Source organism: Perna viridis, chromosome 6 (genome assembly GCF_037379345.1).
Source record: "Perna viridis isolate PV_CMFRI_1.1 ecotype Kerala chromosome 6, ASM3737934v1, whole genome shotgun sequence".
In the NCBI taxonomy this organism is placed as follows: Eukaryota; Metazoa; Mollusca; class Bivalvia; order Mytilida; family Mytilidae; genus Perna; species Perna viridis.
Window position 1 is genome coordinate 6,839,930 of NC_142450.1, and position 18,018 is coordinate 6,857,947.

General features: G+C 34.1%; 2 protein-coding genes across 6 annotated transcripts; one reads left to right on the forward strand and one right to left on the reverse strand.

Moving 5' to 3' along the window:
* Positions 1–1,057: 1,057 nt before the first annotated feature.
* LOC148613485 (IgGFc-binding protein-like) lies at positions 1,058–13,508 on the forward strand. Of its 5 annotated transcripts, none has more exons than XM_088586787.1 (9): positions 1,058–1,123; positions 5,860–5,901; positions 6,502–6,578; positions 7,493–7,564; positions 7,925–8,021; positions 8,308–8,399; positions 9,040–9,108; positions 10,885–11,071; positions 11,497–13,508. In XM_088586787.1, the coding sequence occupies exons 1-9, from the start codon at positions 1,105–1,107 to the stop codon at positions 12,693–12,695; spliced, it is 1,854 nt and encodes a 617-aa protein (XP_088442913.1). In that variant the 5' UTR covers positions 1,058–1,104; the 3' UTR covers positions 12,696–13,508. The 5 variants fall into 5 exon arrangements, with proteins under 5 accessions (XP_088442913.1, XP_088442915.1, XP_088442916.1 ...); XM_088586790.1 differs by lacking the exon at positions 5,860–5,901 and adding an exon at positions 5,638–5,728 and having other exon boundaries at positions 1,070–1,123; positions 8,274–8,399; XM_088586789.1 differs by lacking the exon at positions 7,925–8,021 and having other exon boundaries at positions 7,493–7,526.
* On the reverse strand, positions 13,097–17,716 carry LOC148613486 (LYR motif-containing protein 2-like). The gene is made up of 4 exons (XM_088586799.1): positions 17,585–17,716; positions 17,099–17,239; positions 13,429–13,508; positions 13,097–13,210 (listed from the first exon to the last, which is right to left on the reverse strand). Exons 1-3 carry the CDS (start codon positions 17,621–17,623, stop codon positions 13,434–13,436), a joined length of 255 nt encoding a protein of 84 aa, XP_088442925.1. The 5' UTR covers positions 17,624–17,716; the 3' UTR covers positions 13,097–13,210; positions 13,429–13,433.
* Positions 17,717–18,018: the final 302 nt, after the last annotated feature.

Here is an 18,018-nt window from a genome sequence, read left to right on the forward strand (position 1 = left end):
TGATATCAATTAATTAAGGGGTTTTTAAGACAATGCAAACACATTCATGACAAAATGTATGTATGTTCAAATTTGCTCTTCGAGCAATACTAGTCTGTGTTCATACTTGCTCCTCGTGCAATACTAATCTTGTGTCCACATTTGTACCTTTAAAAAAAGATAACCGATGTATTTTCTCGTATTGTTCATTCCAAGTTCGATTGAGATTTTATTTGATGAATTTTGAAATCGCAGTGCTATGTTTCGTATTTCAATTATTTATTGTTTTGGATCAATGTGACAAGTAAGCTGTTTTCAATTATTCAATATATAAAAGATTATTCATAATTCAATATATAAATGTGATTGAAAATATTCCCGACACCAATACCCCTAATGGAGCCTTGGATTTCACGGTTGCTATAACATTTGTCCAACGAAATACGAGGTATAAAACTGCAATGGTTAAACATCATTGGTGTCACGTGATATCAAAGCCAACTCAATACCGACTGTTTCCGAAAAACTTAATTACCAACAACGTTTTGAAAGACAACTTATTTTAGACTGCTAGGCAAAATACTTTCTTTACTGATTATCAATATGTTCATTACTGTTTTGAATAAATAATCCAATATAATTTAATTAAACAAATCATAAGTACGCTAAATGCATTAAACTGTTGATAGTTCACACAAAAAAGGTTTTTACAATAATATCAAACTGCGCCGAGATATTATTTTATTTTTTTTCATGGCGACATGCTATTTTTTTTTTTATTTTTGAAATAGTTAAAATAGAAGTAAGTAAAAAAGTAATCAACCATGTATATAACAAAAAAGGCTTACATTGGTTAAAATCGAAATATCTAATTTTTAAAACGTTGACTAAACGTGAAAGCATTTTTGACCCAAGTAATTAAATAGCACTATTTCTTAACTGTCCCATAATTGACGCTTTTGTCTTTTATATATTTTTGATGGGGTGGGAAATATTCTTTGATTTTCGACAAATCATGTTTTCTTCTTCATGATTCCACCAACATGCAAGTGCATACTTACTGATTAGATAACGATCAGTCGACGCCACTGTTAGACACTACACTATCTTTAAAGACCCTGTGAAATGAAAGCCCGGTTGTCTTGTAAGTAGATTACACCAGCGTTCTATTTAGTTCTAAATGTTTTATTTTAGTTTAAACTAAAGAGGGTCAATATATATTTATAAGCAACTTATAGTAATGTATTGATGAAACTTCATGCAAGTGATTAGCAAAAAACAACCGAAACGAACTGAAATAGCCTCTGGCAGAAAATCGACCCGCGTCTGACAGCATCTGACTTTCAAAATTCACTCTAAGAGAAGAAATGAACGTCTTCCGCTGTGTGGAGCTTGCAAATAGATATGCTTCTTACTACATCTTAAACCTAACCGCATAACAAAATTAAATGTAGCAAGCTAATTAATTTGATTTATCTGGCTAAAGTTTAGGAATTCAGGTCGTTCTGGCTGACTCTAAATTGACCTTAATTTTAATCACTTTGAATGCACATATGAAATGTCTGTAACAAAATGATGTGTTGGTTATCAGTAGTTAGTAAACCATGCAATGAATCAGATGGCTTTTGTCTCACTTTAATATAACGGTCCCCATAATTTTACAATGGCGACGAGCAGAAAATTCTCGGATTCATTAACTATAGTCGGCGTCACATAAATAACATACTGTTAAAATTTGAATAAAAATATTTTCTACGACTTTATTGACACCTACCGTCGTTTAAATTGTCTTAAATGACTTGCTCATTCGTTTAGCCAAACGGCTTCTCCCTAAACATTGAATCGTTAAATTCCGGTCAGATTTTAATTCTAGGTGGCAATATTTACATTGTAAAAAGTCGGCCATGTTTACAGTGATCGGGTTGCTAGGAGATGTTGTTTACGTTTAAATGGTTTGTCCAAAAACCGAAGAACCCAGAATGCAATTCTGCGTTATTTCGGATATCTCGGATTTATTTTACGCGAACAACGTATAATACCGAGAAGTTGATCAAGCAGACGATTGTCACCGGAGTTTGACGGGAACTTACGCACTTCGTTTGTAAACAAATCGTCCCGTAAAAACCAACATGGCGGATATTAGTATGGGATTTTCCCGTAAGGATTTGTTACGCATGATTTAAGCTAATAAGCGACTTGTTTTTGAGAAGCTGTTTGGCTAAACGAATGAGCAAGTCATTTAAGACAATTTAAACGACGGTTGGTGTCAATAAAGTCGTAGAAAATATTTTTATTCAAATTTTAACAGTATGTTATTTATGTGACGCCGAGTATAGTGGATTAATTAATGACATTGATAAGTTACACGAAATATAGTCATGGCGTCCTCGTTACCAACTTTTCCGTCATTTAATGCTCATGAATGCGGAGCGGATTTACGGTAGAAAAGTAGACAAATCGTCTAGGAAATCTTGTTGGCATGAATACAAAAGACAAAAAACGTCAACGTGCATTGCTACTGCAATATGCTGGGGAAGAAGTGAACGAAATATTCGATGCACTTGCGGATACGGGTGAAGACTATGCCGCAGCTAAAACAAAGCTCACAGGCTACTTTCGCCCAAAAAAGTACACTGAATATGAAAGCAAGGTTCTGACGAAAATATACAAAGATATCATATCCGTCTAAGACAGCTCGCAACAAACTGTGAATTCCATAATACAGGCCCTGAAGTGAAGTGAAGTCACAAATTATACAAGGATGTTCATCAACACGTCTTAGAAGAAAAGCATTACGGGAGGATACTACACTAGATCAACTATTGAACGTCAAGCAAACGAAATCGAACAAACTGAATCGAATGGACAAACTAATGCTTTACAGAAGAAAACGGTGCGTAGATACCAGAAACAATAGCGAAAAACTAGTGAAAGTACTGGACATCGAACCAAACAATGTTTCAATTGCGGAGGACAATATCTACACGCAGATAGCAAGTGTTCGGCGAAAGGAAAAACGTGCTCTAAATGTAATAAGAGAAATCATTTCGCAAGGTATCGGCAAGGTATGTTAATCAGATGGACGATTGTGATAAGACAGTAATTACTGATGAAAGTTCAGATATTGAATATGTGTTTGGATTATCATCAAACATTAATGCGGTAAGTCAACCTAAGATAACTGTCAAAATTAATGACTCAGAGGTCAACGTATTCGTAGATACCGGAAGCAGCATAAATGTTATTGTAGAAGAAACATTTAACTATACGCAAATAAAACCAAAACTGTCAATTGCTTAAAGAAAAAAGTATTTGCATATGGTTCAAAATGAATTTGAATTTCAAAGGCAGGTTTGTAGCCACCATTGAATCTCGCCATAAATTCAAGACAGCAACATTCTATGTCTCTGAGGGTTCGGCAGGTAATTTATTATGTTACGGCACTTCATTGGAACTAGACATTGTGCCCGTTATTGCGAAGTTTGATGATGAAAATAAGAGTGACAAGCTTTGTAGACAATATCAAGATATTTTTTCACGGTCTCGGAAAGCTTAAGAATACACAAGTCAAGATACATATTGATGAATCTATTAAATCTGTGGCACAACCGCATCGACGAATTCCGTTTCGTGTTCGAAAGCAAGTGGGAAAAAGAGCTGGAAAGACTCAAACGTTTATATATCATTCAGAAAGTAGAAGGCCCGACCCAATGGGTGTCTCCAATTGTGGTAGCGCCTAAACCCAAAGTCCTGGTGAAATACGCATATGTGTTGATACGAAATTACCGATTAAAGCGATTCAAAGGGAATGCCATATCACGCCAACGATCGACGATTTAATCATAAATTTGAACGGAGCGAAAGTAAGCTAGATTTACTAAACGGTTATCATCAGTTAGAATTGACTGTCGACTCGCGTAATATAACAACTTTTACCACGCATGTTGGTCTGAGTCGGTATAAAAGGCTAAGTTTTGGATTTACTAGTGCTGCCGAAAAAATTCAAAATACTCTCTCGACTGCGTTGGAAAGTTTAACAGGTGTCCGGAATATGTCAGATGACATAATCGTTTACGGATCTACACAAGAAGAGCATGACTCACGCCTAGAGCAGCTATTCAAACGATTACGTGAAAAGGGGCTGACTTTAAACAAATGGAAATGTGAATTCAACAAGAACAAGTTGGAATTTTACGGACATATCTTTGAATCAAAAGGAATTTCTGCCTGTCCGAGGAAAACTGAGTCGATAAGAAACGCACCTGTACCTACAAATGTGTTTGATGTACACAGCTTTCTTGCAATGACTAACTATGTTGGAAGATTCATTCCAGATTATCCAGTAGGGGTAGCCGCTTTATTAATGCAAGATGGTAGAGTAAATGCTTACGCAAGCCGTGCATTAACCGACGTTGAACAGCGCTGTAGTCAAACTGAAAGAGAAGCGTTAGCAATAGTCTGGTAAATCGAACATTTTCATTTATATCTACATCGACATCAATTTACTTTGGTCACAGATCATCCTCCTCTGGAATGCAAATTTAACAATTCGAAATCTAAACCACCTGCTCGAATTCAGCGATGGAGATTACGATTGCAAGCGTATGATTTTAAAGTTCAGTATAAATCTGGAAAGTCAAACGCAGCAGATTACATGTCAAGGCATCCGAATCGTCACACTAAATTCAATGATCACTCTGATATTTCCGTACCGAAATAGCTCAAGCAACTGAAAGTGATACCGATTTATTGCTAGTTACATAAAATGTGAAATTTGGAAGTTGGGACAAGTCATACAAAATTTCTACCCTACGATACCTTTGCTCGACTGAAAAGGTTATCAGTAGTAAGTAAACCATGCAATGAATCAGATGGATATAACGGTCCCCACTATTTTAAACAAACATGCAGTGTACTTTTATGTTCTATATCTACTTATTTCCATTGTAAGCATGCACTACTCACACATTAAGAATGTGAGTACACCCCTGTGTTTTTCTTAAAGAAGTAAAAAGATTGTACACAATATTTCGATTGCAATGAAAAATATTTCCGGAACGTTTCAGAAATTGAAACAAAACTGATCATCGTGGATCATATTGCATACAGGGTAAAAATTGTATGCGTAATCAAAAATATTGTCGATATTTTACATCTTAATTATACTACAAGTAGCAGTCTAAAAATCAAACAAGGGGTGACTCATGCATGTAAAAAATCCATGGAATTTACATTTATTTTTTTATTCAAAAGCAGTTATATACCACATAATCAGTCGTAGTTTTTCACGTGGTTGTTTAGTTTCAATATGACATATCGTTCGTAACAAAAAGAAAAGACGCAAGTTTCACAACTTAGTGGGATCCTCTCCGTAATATACATAAATTACATACATGTACATATATAGAACAATGTAAACAAAGTGAATACTAATTATTTTACATCACTTACACATACGCATACATGGAGTGAAGGCATGATTTGAAAAAAATGATGATCAGAAGTAAAAATATAAAAAGAAAAAAATTGGAAGTTGCTGTCAATACTTTCGATATAAAAATTATATACATGAAGTATGAAATGGGCATCGTTCTTGATTTGCTTTGTTTTTGGTTGCTTTTAATGGAGGGTAAATGTATGGCTTTCTCAAAAATATAGATCTATATACGGAACTGACTATGTTCGGTGGGTTTTTCTTCACCAAGAATCACCAGTATCATGGACAGTGTCTGAATTTTTTTATGGACAGGTACTAAACAATATTGTCGATTTTCGAAACAAAAATATAAGTTTGTTGTGATTGTCAAACTTTGATACATTTAAGAATTGTGATTACAAACTGAAAAATTGGCTATTTGACAAAAGTCATTCCCGTTTCAGATATCTTACTAGTAAGTGTTGCACAATTCGGAATTATAAATGGTAAGACAATTAATGCCTGTTTACATTACTTATGCAGGTTCAATGTCTCATAGTGGTAAGGTTTTATAACAAAGACAAATCAAGGACAGACACAAATAGATTCAGAAGGATTCATAAATTTTCCTTCAAAGTTCAAGAAAAGATTGATAAATTATATAGAACACCTCTGGATTTCACGGTTATGTTTGATAATACAAGTATTCGTTGGATTTAACCAAAGCAGATCCATAATTCATCGCTTTGACTAAAGTTTCTATAATTTATTGCCGAACTGAAACTTACTATAAACAAAAACATTACACATGATCGCCAATTTTGCAGAGATCTACTCTCTATTTGTATGTTTTTACACTCTTGAAGTTTGCGATTAGCATTGCTTATACCTGGTGAATATTTTCATAGTCTAAATAGCAGAGCTGGCGGAGTTATATACTGAAAATCATGAAGTGGTTATTAGGTCTGTAGAGTAATGATATACACTAAATCAGGAATCGATTATTAGGTTTGCGTAAGAGAGTGCAATGTGAATAAGATCGAGTGTCATTTATCATCATGTTTAATTAATTTAACATTATATAAGTCGATTTGGTCTTGTTGCAGGACTGACATGCTATACTTGTAAGGGAATTTTGCACCCGAGGTTTTGTGATTCAGTGGAGCGATGTTCATCGAATCAGGTGAAGATCTCTTACAGGGCTCTTACAGGGTTACGGAAAACCAATTAATTACATATTTAAAGTTTTGTAAACATGAACTGAAACGTAACTATTTGGACAAATACCACGTATCACTTCGCTATAATCTCCAAAACAGAGAATATACATTCGTCTTCGTTCATGGACACTGATTCAACGGTTTTGCTCTTAAAAGATGGAACACCTAGATACAAATAAGTAATACTTGGTAAAGGTTCCCCATACTTCATAAAAACACTTTTCAAAATCATTTAAATATACCAAAAAAGATGTCTTCAACATGCTGAATTTTTTTATTAACAGCATATTCTTCCAATGTGGTAGACGTGTTTTTCAAAAGACGGTCGGCATTCCGATGGGAAGAAAATGTGCTTCGCTACTCGCTGGTCTATTACTTCATTCTTATGAGGCTAACTTCGTTAGACAGATCCCTTGATCTCAGTTTCCGATATTTACATTTAGATGATGTACGGTATATTGTCTTTAAACCATCCTAGTTTCGGGGATTTTATACATCGCATCTTACCCAAGGAACGTGTGATACCACACCTCAGACGCTCTGAAGTCAGTCTCATGTTTTTACTTATATTTAGAGATCGATGGAAAACAGAAACTCGTGACCAAACTATACGACAAACACGATGACTTCTCATTCCGTATTGTCAACTATCCTTCCGGTGCGTCTGGTCCATGCCCCCAGTTTTTAGTGGAGTCCCAGTTGCTTATTTACCTTTGTTTCTTTTATACGTGTTATTTTGGTTGCTTCACGTTCTTTGTTGTGTTTTTTTCCTTGTTCCGTCTTAAATTATCCTTTGAATATATTTTTTTTATTTCCGCTCGTCCATGTGTATTTAACGTGTATATACATAAATAATAATTTAACTACTTCCTTCCAGCAATGCAGTTTGACGCAATTCACAAAAGAATCAGGTGATGTAAAGTATGACTTGGGATGCTTAACAACTTCGGTAGGGTGTATGGTTTTATTAGATATATACATTTTAATATTTGCATTATTGCAAAGTTCGCAAAAATCACCTATGAATGTTAATATTTTATACAATCCGTTCAGTGGATGTCAGGAATTCGACTCTACCTTTTTTTGAAAGTGTTGGGAATTTTGTGCAAGTTTTAGAAAAAAAAAATGAGGAAAACCTACCTGTCTCGATATATTTCTGGATCGGAACTCTTCATATATAATCACTATTTTGAGATGTATTTGTAATATTTCATTTAAGGAACGAGAACGCATAGCATATAAATCATGTAAAAAATCTTTTTTATTTTTGAATTGAAATTTTTTTATCTTAATTTGCAACACTGTGAAGGGTTGTCGAGACAGGGCGGTAAAATCGATAAACCACGAAAAATGTTTTAAGTGTTGTTCCACCGACCTCTGCAACAATGCTGGATGTGGAGAAACAAGTAAGTCTAATTATACATTCGTTTAATTTTTATCCTTAGAAGACCCCGACATTCTGTTAGAATAACAGGTTTCCGGATATTGATCATAATAATTATTGCAAAATAAGAAATTATAAAAAAATAGAGTCATAGAATGTACAGATCTGTACATGTATGAAGCGTCCAATAACTTCTCTACTTGAGATATTTATTAACAAAACAATACTTTAACAAGTGCTATTGAATACTTTCTCTTTCCCCTTTTATGACCAGTCTGTTAATTGGTTTTGTCCTGGATATGTTATAGAGGTCAATACTTCCGGTACAGTATGCTACAGCTGTAAAGGGCAGCTACAATCGGAGGAATGTCACACAGTGGGTTTTTGTCCACATGGTGAGGTAAGCATCTTTCTATGCACCCTGCATAAAAAAGATGGTATCCATGAATCATGATGTCCGCCATCCGTTCGCCCTACCGTTCATTTACAGTATCACTTCTAACTCCCCCATATATGATATTTCTTCATGTATTTATGATCACAGAACAAATAATTGACCGTGAAAACAAACAAAGCATCATAAATAACACAAATTAACTAAAAGAGTACACGGAAACAAAAGAATAACTAAAACTAGGAGTATGGACTATGCATCATAGTAAGATATGTGTCGCTTGCTTTTCTTTTAGTGTCACGATGTACCCATTCTGTATCTACAATCTGCAAACATGTATAGGATACTTTATATATGATTCAATTTAAATTTGTGTTTTCAAGCTATCAGATAATAAAAAAAGTATATGTTTGCTTATTTGTTATAGGGCTCATGATTTCTTTTTGCGATCTGCGCTTGTGTAATAATGCATTTTATTTGTAATCTTGGTTGTTATTGTACTTTAGTGCAAATGGTTTATGATTAGAAAAAATCTGGCTTTCAATCAGTTACGTGTTATGTTTGATCGTATAATAATCTTAAAGTGATGGTCATAAGTAATGGATTTAATCAGATCTTATAATTTTAGTTTTATTTCATTTTGTAGCTATGTTATTTAGAGGAGTCTGAAAAGTATGGAGAGACATTTTACAACAGTGGTTGTCAAACACAACATGTGAGAATACGTATCATACTCATTAACCGTGACGAGGGATAGCAAAAGATAAAAAAAAAAACATATTAATATTGCAAATTGCTGTATTTTTTACACGTGTATCAAAGAGTAACATCGCATCAACAGCATTAGAACCAGATGCATAGAAAGATCAAATTCCAAAATTAAACTGTTTACAAGTACTAAAACCCAAATATCGAAATAGCTAAATTCAGCGTAAAAGTACAATACAAGGTTGAAGTGGTTTAGCGCTTTTGAATACTGCCAATTTCGGTAAATAATCTATTATTTAAATCAAATTATACAAGTCTAATTACTAGTACGGCTAATACCATCGGGGACTAATTGTCAAGTAGTACAGGTCTAACTACTGGTATGGTTAATACAATCGGGGACTAATTGTCATATAGAACAAATCTAATTACTAGTATGGTTAATACTATCGGGGACCAATTGTTCAGTAGTACAAGTCTAACTACTAGTATGGTTAATACCATCGGGACTACTTGTCAAGTAGTACAAGTCATACTATTGGTATGATTAATACCATGCATCGGGGACCCATTGTCCAGTAGTATAAGTTTAACTACTAGTATAGTTAATACAATCTGGACCAATTGTCCAGTAATACAAGTCTAACTATTAGGATGGGTAATATTATCGGGAAGCAATTGTTCAGTAGTACAAGTCTAACTACATGTATGGTTAATACCATCGGGGACAAATTGTCCAGTAATACAAGTCTAACTACATGTATGGTTAATACCATCGGGGACAAATTGTCCAGTAATACAAGTCTAACTACATGTATGGTTAATACCATCGATGACCAATTGTCCAGTAGTACAAGTCTAACTACTAGTATGGTTAATACCATCGGGGACCCATTGTCCAGTAGTACAAGTCTAACTACATGTATGGTTAATACCATCGGGGACCCATTGTCCAGTAATACAAGTCTAACTACATGTATGGTTAATACCATCGGGGACAAATTGTCCAGTAGTACAAGTCTAACTACTTGTATGGTTAATACCATCGGGGACAAATTGTCCAGTAGTACAAGTCTAACTACTTGTATGATTAATACCACCAGGGGACTACTTGTATGATTAGTACCATCGATGACCAATTGTCCAGTAATACAAGTCTTACTCCTAGTATGGTCAATACAATCGGGACTAATTGTCAAGTAGTACAAGTCAAACTACTAGTATAGCCCGAACTTAAATTCGCTTACAACGTATTCCCTATATAAAGCAACCCATCAAATTTGATATAAAGCCGAGAAAACTATGTCGAGTGGAATTACAGATTGCTTGCTTGGACATTGAACACAAAGAAAATTGAAATTTATTTCCGATAACATTATATTCTGCTGATCTATATTTTATTAGAAGAATATATTATTAACAAATATCTTGCAGTATTTTATAACTCAACGGAAAATGAAAGACCATGAAAATAAGCTTTTCGTGTGGAAGAAATTTAACACAAAAAAAATCAAAATCAACCAAACTAAAAAGAAGTAGATACATGTATGTGCTTTCAACATCACCACTGAACCCATAGCCCCATTTTATTTTTCTTTGTATAATGTCAGTAATACTTTTTTATGCATTTAGATTTATTTTCTGCAAGTATATATATACAGATGAAAATGAACATATACTCTTAAGCAATAAAATGTTAAAACTGAAATTTTCAATCAAATTTTGTTGTTGAAATTTGAAGTACACACATACAAGAGATAATTTCCGGACCTTTCATTTCAAGGCATGCGAGTTCCAATATGGTTCGAGTATCATCTTTGGAAGACGGCGCCAAATAGAGCATCCGGCAAAATGTAGGAAGTGTTGTGACAATGACCTGTGTAATATCGACTGTAACCGTGACAACACACCTACTACGGCACTTCCGACAACAACTACTGTTACGACGACAACTCAATCTATAGCAGCAGGTGCATGCACATATTTACCTGATAAAGTTGGTTAAATTGACCGCTTTCGATGAAATAGAAAGTGATATTGATTGTATTCATTCTGTTGAAATTCATGAATAATTAGCATGGTTATCACCCCTTGTCAAACAGAGATGTTATATATAGGCCCTGTGTCAACAAATAGTAATTGACGAGTTTTAAGCATTGAATCGCAGGTCCTTGCCCCTTCACCTATTAAAAATAGGTCACAGTAGGACTTACTTTTAAACAGATTTTAAGAACACAAGTCACCACCCTAGAGCTTATTGAAAGCATTCTTAGTTCACATTAACCTTTGTGCGTGCATCATTTATGTAATTCGAGAAATCTATTGATTATTAAGCTTATGAGTCGAAGTTCATGGTCAAACTTTTAATTTTTGTATTATTATCCTAATTTTGCAGGTCGGCAGTTTTACATGATGTTCCTCAAGAACCACAGGGCAAACAAACTGAGGATTTACGTTATAACCGACACTCCTGGAAAGTGTATAATGTATGATCCTTACCTCCAGTCAAACTATACCAGTCATGTTTCAGCGAACGCAACTTTCCAGTTAAATAATGCCAATACAATGAGAACCATAGAAGTTGGGAGGCAATTGGCTTATTTAGAATGCGACATGGATGTAGCTGTATACGGCATGAACTATAATGATAGAAGTTCAGACGGATACCTAGCTTTGCCTAAGTCCAGTCTAGGAAGACAATATGTTATTCCAACATTTAAGACTGGTCCGCCACAATTCGGTATTGGTGCCGTTTATGACAATACAAATGTCACTCTGAGGTTCACAATGGCGGGTCTGGGTGGTTTCTACTACAAAGGACATCGTTATCAATCCGGGGACCAGCTGTCGATAACTCTTTCGCGTTATCAGACGTTTTATGTATCAGGTAGTTCAGATCTAAGCGGTACACTATTAACATCGTCGAATCCTGTTGTTGTAGTGTCGGGTTCTGAGGCTAGTGTTATGAATAACGAATGCTGTAACTATATGACGGAAATGATACTTCCGTATGAACAACAGGGGACAAAGTACATTGTTCCAAGCCAGTACAAAGCAACTTGCATATACAGAGTTTTGTCTTATGTTCAAAATAATGTGACTATTAATGGTCGTGCCGAAACAATACTCCCGGGCAATTTCATCGATCGAGAGTCATCTAGTGTCGGTACTGTCATAGCAACAAAGGGGGTTCTTGTTCAGCTTTATTGTGATAGTATAAATGTAAATCATAGTTCTTACGACTCGAAAATGGTTACAGTTCCAAGTTTTGACAATTTCAAAGATGACTATGTCTTTGAAATTGTTTCTGATTTTCCCGACGATCAACCACCAGACTATTTCTATATCGATATAATAGTCCCTAGAGATGAGTGGGGTGGGATATTATTAGATGGGCATCATATATCAAGTGGGCTGAAATCAATGTTTATATTCGATGAGACACCCTGGCTCGTCCATACTTACAAAACGAGAAAAGGGAAACACAGAATGTCCCATCTTAGCAGTGTACCTTTCGGTCTTTTGGTGATGGGGAGGACTCAGTACGAGGGTTACAGTTATCCTGCGGGTTTTCAACTCAAGTATTTATCATGAAATATAAGTGATATTATATAAATTAATGGTGTCAAATATGATTAGCATCATTAATATATTTAAGAGGTGTTTTTGGATTTCTTTCATTTGCTTTATAAATAAATAAATGCTTTCGTTATTGCAATTAACCATCAAGTTGGATTATCCTAAAATTCAAAAATAAATGAGCCACCCGGACTCCACTAAAATCGGGGAGAAAGGACCAGGTGTACACGAATGTCTATATAAACAACGTCGAATATTCAATCCATTATACGCACCAATGTCCTCTTGTTAAAGCTCTAGTAGAACTGTTTCTACAAAATTAGCGACAACGACCATCTTGTGACCTCTTTTACCAATAGTAATGCAAAATGTATTTGATGTAGCCTCGTAAAGTTAACTACCAATAAAATACAAAAAAAAATACATAATTTTATATACAACAACGATATAATCTGGTAAATCATGTTACTTGGCATCCTTGACATCGAACTTCAGCTCTTTCTTTGTCTATTTTACGAAAATGTGGAGCCCTGCAAATACAAAAAGTTTCAATAAAAGAGTTTTTTTTTAATATCTACCAATTTTTCGTTGCAGAATATCTCATTTTAATTACAAACAGTAAAATCATTTTCAGTTAAACATTCCTAAGCATTAAATATTAAGAGATGTAGGTGTTACATGTAGTTTAGATATGCCAGTTTCCCATAGTACTACTAGTGCATATAGTAGTAGAAATATAACCACTTACCCAAGTCATAACATGGCAACCGTTTGTTCCAATTCCTTCAGGGATTTCTTTCCTCTCGTTATCATCATTTTAATAGTCTCCTGTAGTTTAAAAAGTCTCTGTTGATGACTTGTGGCGATTTTCGTAGTCAGAATATATTTTTTTTTAATTCCAAAAACATGGGAATTTCGACTCCTGCGAAAATTTGCACAAATTCGACTCTACAAGTTAATGCGTAACTAAATTTATTTTCTACATTAATAAACCACCAAAACTAATTTTCAAGAAAGAATTTTCAAAAAATGTTAAAAATATTACCCCTACCCCTAGAAAACTGGTCCCAGTATCAAACATACTTTTTATTCACAGCATACCGACACTGTGAAACTCATAAAATAGGCATTCATAATTAAAATAATGATTTACTAAACATATCTGATGAATTCAGGCGTTTGAATTTCTTCATGAATTTTCCCTTTTTATGAAAAAACACATTATTGTCGCCTACGCTCTTGAAATCAGCAAATATGTTGGATGCATCGACAATGAAAGCATTCGCCCGCAACATGCCCAGTGTATGTCGTTTACATGTTAAAAATTAACATTTTTGTTCATGTTGAGGTTTTTTTTTTGTTTTGAGGTAGGGGTGGTAATTTTTGCACCAACTTTACTTGGAAAATTTCAAATATTATCTGGCCGATTTGAAAGCTTAGACACTACACAAATCTACTGTATCACACAAAAGCTTGTTCAAACTACGGTATTCTGAAAAAAAGATAATAACGGGTGATATAGAAGAAATTCTGAAACTGTAAATTCTACTTTTTACGATTTTATAGTAATTGTAACCCTATAAAAAATCACACGCCTGAATTGTTCAGATATATTGGGCAAATAATTATCTTTTAAATTATGAATGCCTAAAATATGAGTTTCATTGTGTCGGTATGTTGTAAATTTCATCATTATTTCATGTTCATTTTATCATCAATTTCATTTTCATCGTCTGAATATAGCTGAAATGTTGCTGCTCGGACGTTAAATCCCAACAAACAAACAAACAAAACAAGTGAATGAGAATTATGTTTGATACTGAGATCAGTTTTTTTTCGGGAAAGGGGTTAAATTTTAAAACATTTTAACAAAAATCTTTCTTGAAAATCAGTTAATGGTGGTTTGTTAATTCAGGAAATTTAATTTCTATCGAATGATTCAAAATTTGAGACTTTTCAGTCAAGTAATATCTTGTAGAGTCGAAGTTATGCGACTTTTTACGGGAATATTGAAATTCCCATTTTTGCATTTTTTATTTTTATTATCATTTTTTTGTTTTGGTTTTATAAATTCTGACTACGAAAATCGCCACAAGTCACTAACAGAATCCAAGAAGTATCAGTTGTGAATATCCCGAACATAAATAGCAAATACTAGTAAGCCATTTTTTACTGAAGAATAAATACTTTAGGGGTTTTGACATTGAAAAATACGTCAATTTAAGCCATTTCTATGAGACAGAGTTCCATTGTATTCATTTTGATACAAAACCCAAGTGTTACCGCAACTTTCTTGGTATCATTGTAAAGCTGAGACATTTGGCAGCATATTGATACATACATATGTGAATTTACTTCGTTTTGCAGTAAAAAAAAAAGTTAGAAGTATAAAAAAAAACCTACAAAAGATGCTCCAAGGACCCTAAATAGCTCACCTAGTTATTTTTTTTTCAAGGACAACAACTCTAACAAGGAGCTGTCCAACAATTTTCACTCAATGAACACTTTGGTAGGACTTATCAGAAGGATCCTTTTATCAATTGAAAGTTTCATTCTATCTATTATAGTTTTCAAAATATTGGCTGAAAACTGCTAAAAACATATTTTTTTTTGTCTTTCAAGGGCAAAATATTTAACAAGGAGTCATCCAACAAGTTTGGTCCCCACAAACATTTGTAGGTCGTGTCATAAGGATCATTTCAACAATTTAAAGTTTTATTCTATCTATCATAGTTTTCAAGATATTGGCTAAAATTGGTAAAAGAAATAATCATTTTTCACCTTTCAAGTGCAATAACTCTAACAAGGAAACGTCTGACAACTTTTTCTCCCGGGATACTTTAGTAAGCCTTATAATAAGAATCATTTCAGCAATAAAAAGAATTTGGCAAACCCTAACGGTTTTGGAGATATATGCAAAAAACTATTGTCTGACCCCTATGTACTATTATTAGTAACGGCGGCCATGATTTTCGACGAAACAAAAATCCCAATTTCAGTTCTATGGAGGATACCACAAGAAACATTCATACCAAGTTTGGTTCTAATTGGTTAAGTAGTTTCAGGGGAGAAGAGTTTTGTATAATTGTTAACGACGACGGACGGCGACGGACGCCGTGATGGCAATAGTTCACATGGTCTTGGGACAGGTGAGCTAAAAAATGATTTTTGCCTCAACGAGGTATAAAAAGTAGCCAAAAATACAAAAAAAAAGTATTGTTTTGAATTGAGCAGATATATTGTCAATGAGTAAATCATTATCTTAATTATGAATGTCTACAATATGAGTTTCACAGTGTCGGTATGCTATGAATGAAAATTATGTTTGATACTGGGACCAGTTTTCTAGGGGTAGGGGTAATATTTTTAACATTTTTGAAAATTCTTTCTTGAAAATTAGTTTTGGTGGTTTATTAATGTAGAAAATTAAATTTAAGTCACGCAATAACTTGTAGAGTCGAATGTTTTTGGAATTAAAAAAATATGTTCTGAATACGAAAATTGCCACAAGTCATCAAAAGAGTCCCAGATGTATCCATTGTGATAATATTGAACGTAAATAACAAATAGGCTATTTTATTTACAAAAAGAATAAATACTCTAGGGTGACTGGATAGACTATCCAAGTGTATTTCGTTCAGCATTTTTCTAATCGGCGTTGTGACGTCTATTTTGCCTTTTACGGACTGATTTGAAGTTTACACCGGATCGAAAAGTTCCGGGGTCTCACGTCATCATGAAATTTTTGTCCACACCACGTAAAGAAGAAATCACTGCACGTAAAGAAAAGAAAATGCACATAAAGTATTTAGAGATGGACATAACGTAAAGATGAAACGACCTCACGTTAAAAGAAAACCACTGCACGTAAAGATAAATCCACATAATGTAAATATGTGTTGACATAACGTATTCATAAAACGACAGAACGTAAAGACAAAACGACATAATGTAAAGATGTTCCTAAATAACGTTAATACAAAATGACCACATGTAATTATAAAACTACAGCAAGTAATATAAAGTTGACAACACGTAAACAAAAGTGTATCTCATCAGACAGTTTAGGCGTTCCATAGGTACCCCTTAACGTGACGGACAAACGGACTGGCAGAGTCAAGCGACTACCGGGCATGCTTTGACCAATAATACTTTTAATGACTTAAAAGACATTTAACAAAAATTCAAATTAATTAACTGGATTATAGTACAGCGTCTAGGCTCTTTCATTTTGTCAGAACAAGATATTCACAAAATTAAAACTTCATCCTATAATAAATAACAAACATGATTGAAATTACTTAAACATAGTGAGAGCTAAAGCAACTAATCGTTGATATGAAACACCAAAGCTATGTTAAACGCTCCATTTGTTTGTAATTATCACATGTCCTTTAAAATCATTTGAAAAAACTTACTTCCTCATCTAGGTGCTGGTTTAAATCGAAGTCACTACGTATCCATTTTACCATTTCATTTTGTTGCTGTTTATTCGGAATTTTCCTAACTATTCTAAGCATATCTTTATACAGCCTCAATACTTCCGATCGCAACATGAACTGAAAGAGAATTGAATTCACTTTAAAGACCAGCAGAGCATTTGAAGAATAGTGTTGTTTTTTTTCGGCGAACTTTCCTGTACTAAGTCACAGTTTTCTCCGATTTTTTTACCACCGATAATTAAGTGGTTCTACACAAATCAAATTATGAAATTTTAAAAATCATTCAGATCTAATTTAATGTGCCCATTTGAAACAAAATCGCGGGAAACTATTTGTGAACGACAGAGTTGTCTAACCTTTAACGAATTCAATTGTAAAGCTAGTCATTTTCAGACGTCTAAATAATAAGTTGCAATATCTTCTATGTTAAATAGAAAATAAGCAATATGATTACACACTTACCCTTGAAAATGACATCGTTGGTGGTAGTCTTGAGGCCATTGTCAGTCCTCTTTGAAAACGTGTTTTCTGTGTACATTGTCTATCCAGGGAAAGGAAGATAACTCTAATTCATTCGTCATTCAATTAACATACCGCAGCTGAACGTGAAGAATAAGAAATGCCAGGACAAAAATATTTTAAAGAGAATTATAAATCTTGTATAAAGACAATGTAAAAACATGATTTCATCAGGGTTTTTTTGTGAATGGAACTATTTTAAATTTAATATGTATGTGCAGTTCCCTAAATGCTGATTTATTTTGTATGAATGTAGTTGTGGACATCGATACAATGAAATGCTATTTGTGTAATGAACATAGAACTTCACTGTTATCACAGTCTGGTCAGGGGCGTAGCTGCCTATACACAAACACGCAGTTGCGTACTTTCGGAAA

Excerpts from the sequence above, each read along its gene's own strand:
- LOC148613485 (XM_088586787.1), top strand. Across the intron at positions 6,579-7,492 it reads AGCGATGTTCATCGAATCAG|CAATGCAGTTTGACGCAATT; the intron begins GTGAAGATCTCT and ends ACTTCCTTCCAG. Across the intron at positions 7,565-7,924 it reads TGGGATGCTTAACAACTTCG|GGTTGTCGAGACAGGGCGGT; the intron begins GTAGGGTGTATG and ends AACACTGTGAAG.
- LOC148613486 (XM_088586799.1), bottom strand. The coding sequence starts at position 17,623 with ATGGCCTCAAGACTACCACCAACGATGTCATTTTCAAGG. Across the intron at positions 17,240-17,584 it reads CAACGATGTCATTTTCAAGG|TTCATGTTGCGATCGGAAGT; the intron begins GTAAGTGTGTAA and ends ATTCTCTTTCAG. Across the intron at positions 13,509-17,098 it reads ACCAGCACCTAGATGAGGAA|GAGACTATTAAAATGATGAT; the intron begins GTAAGTTTTTTC and ends TTTAAACTACAG.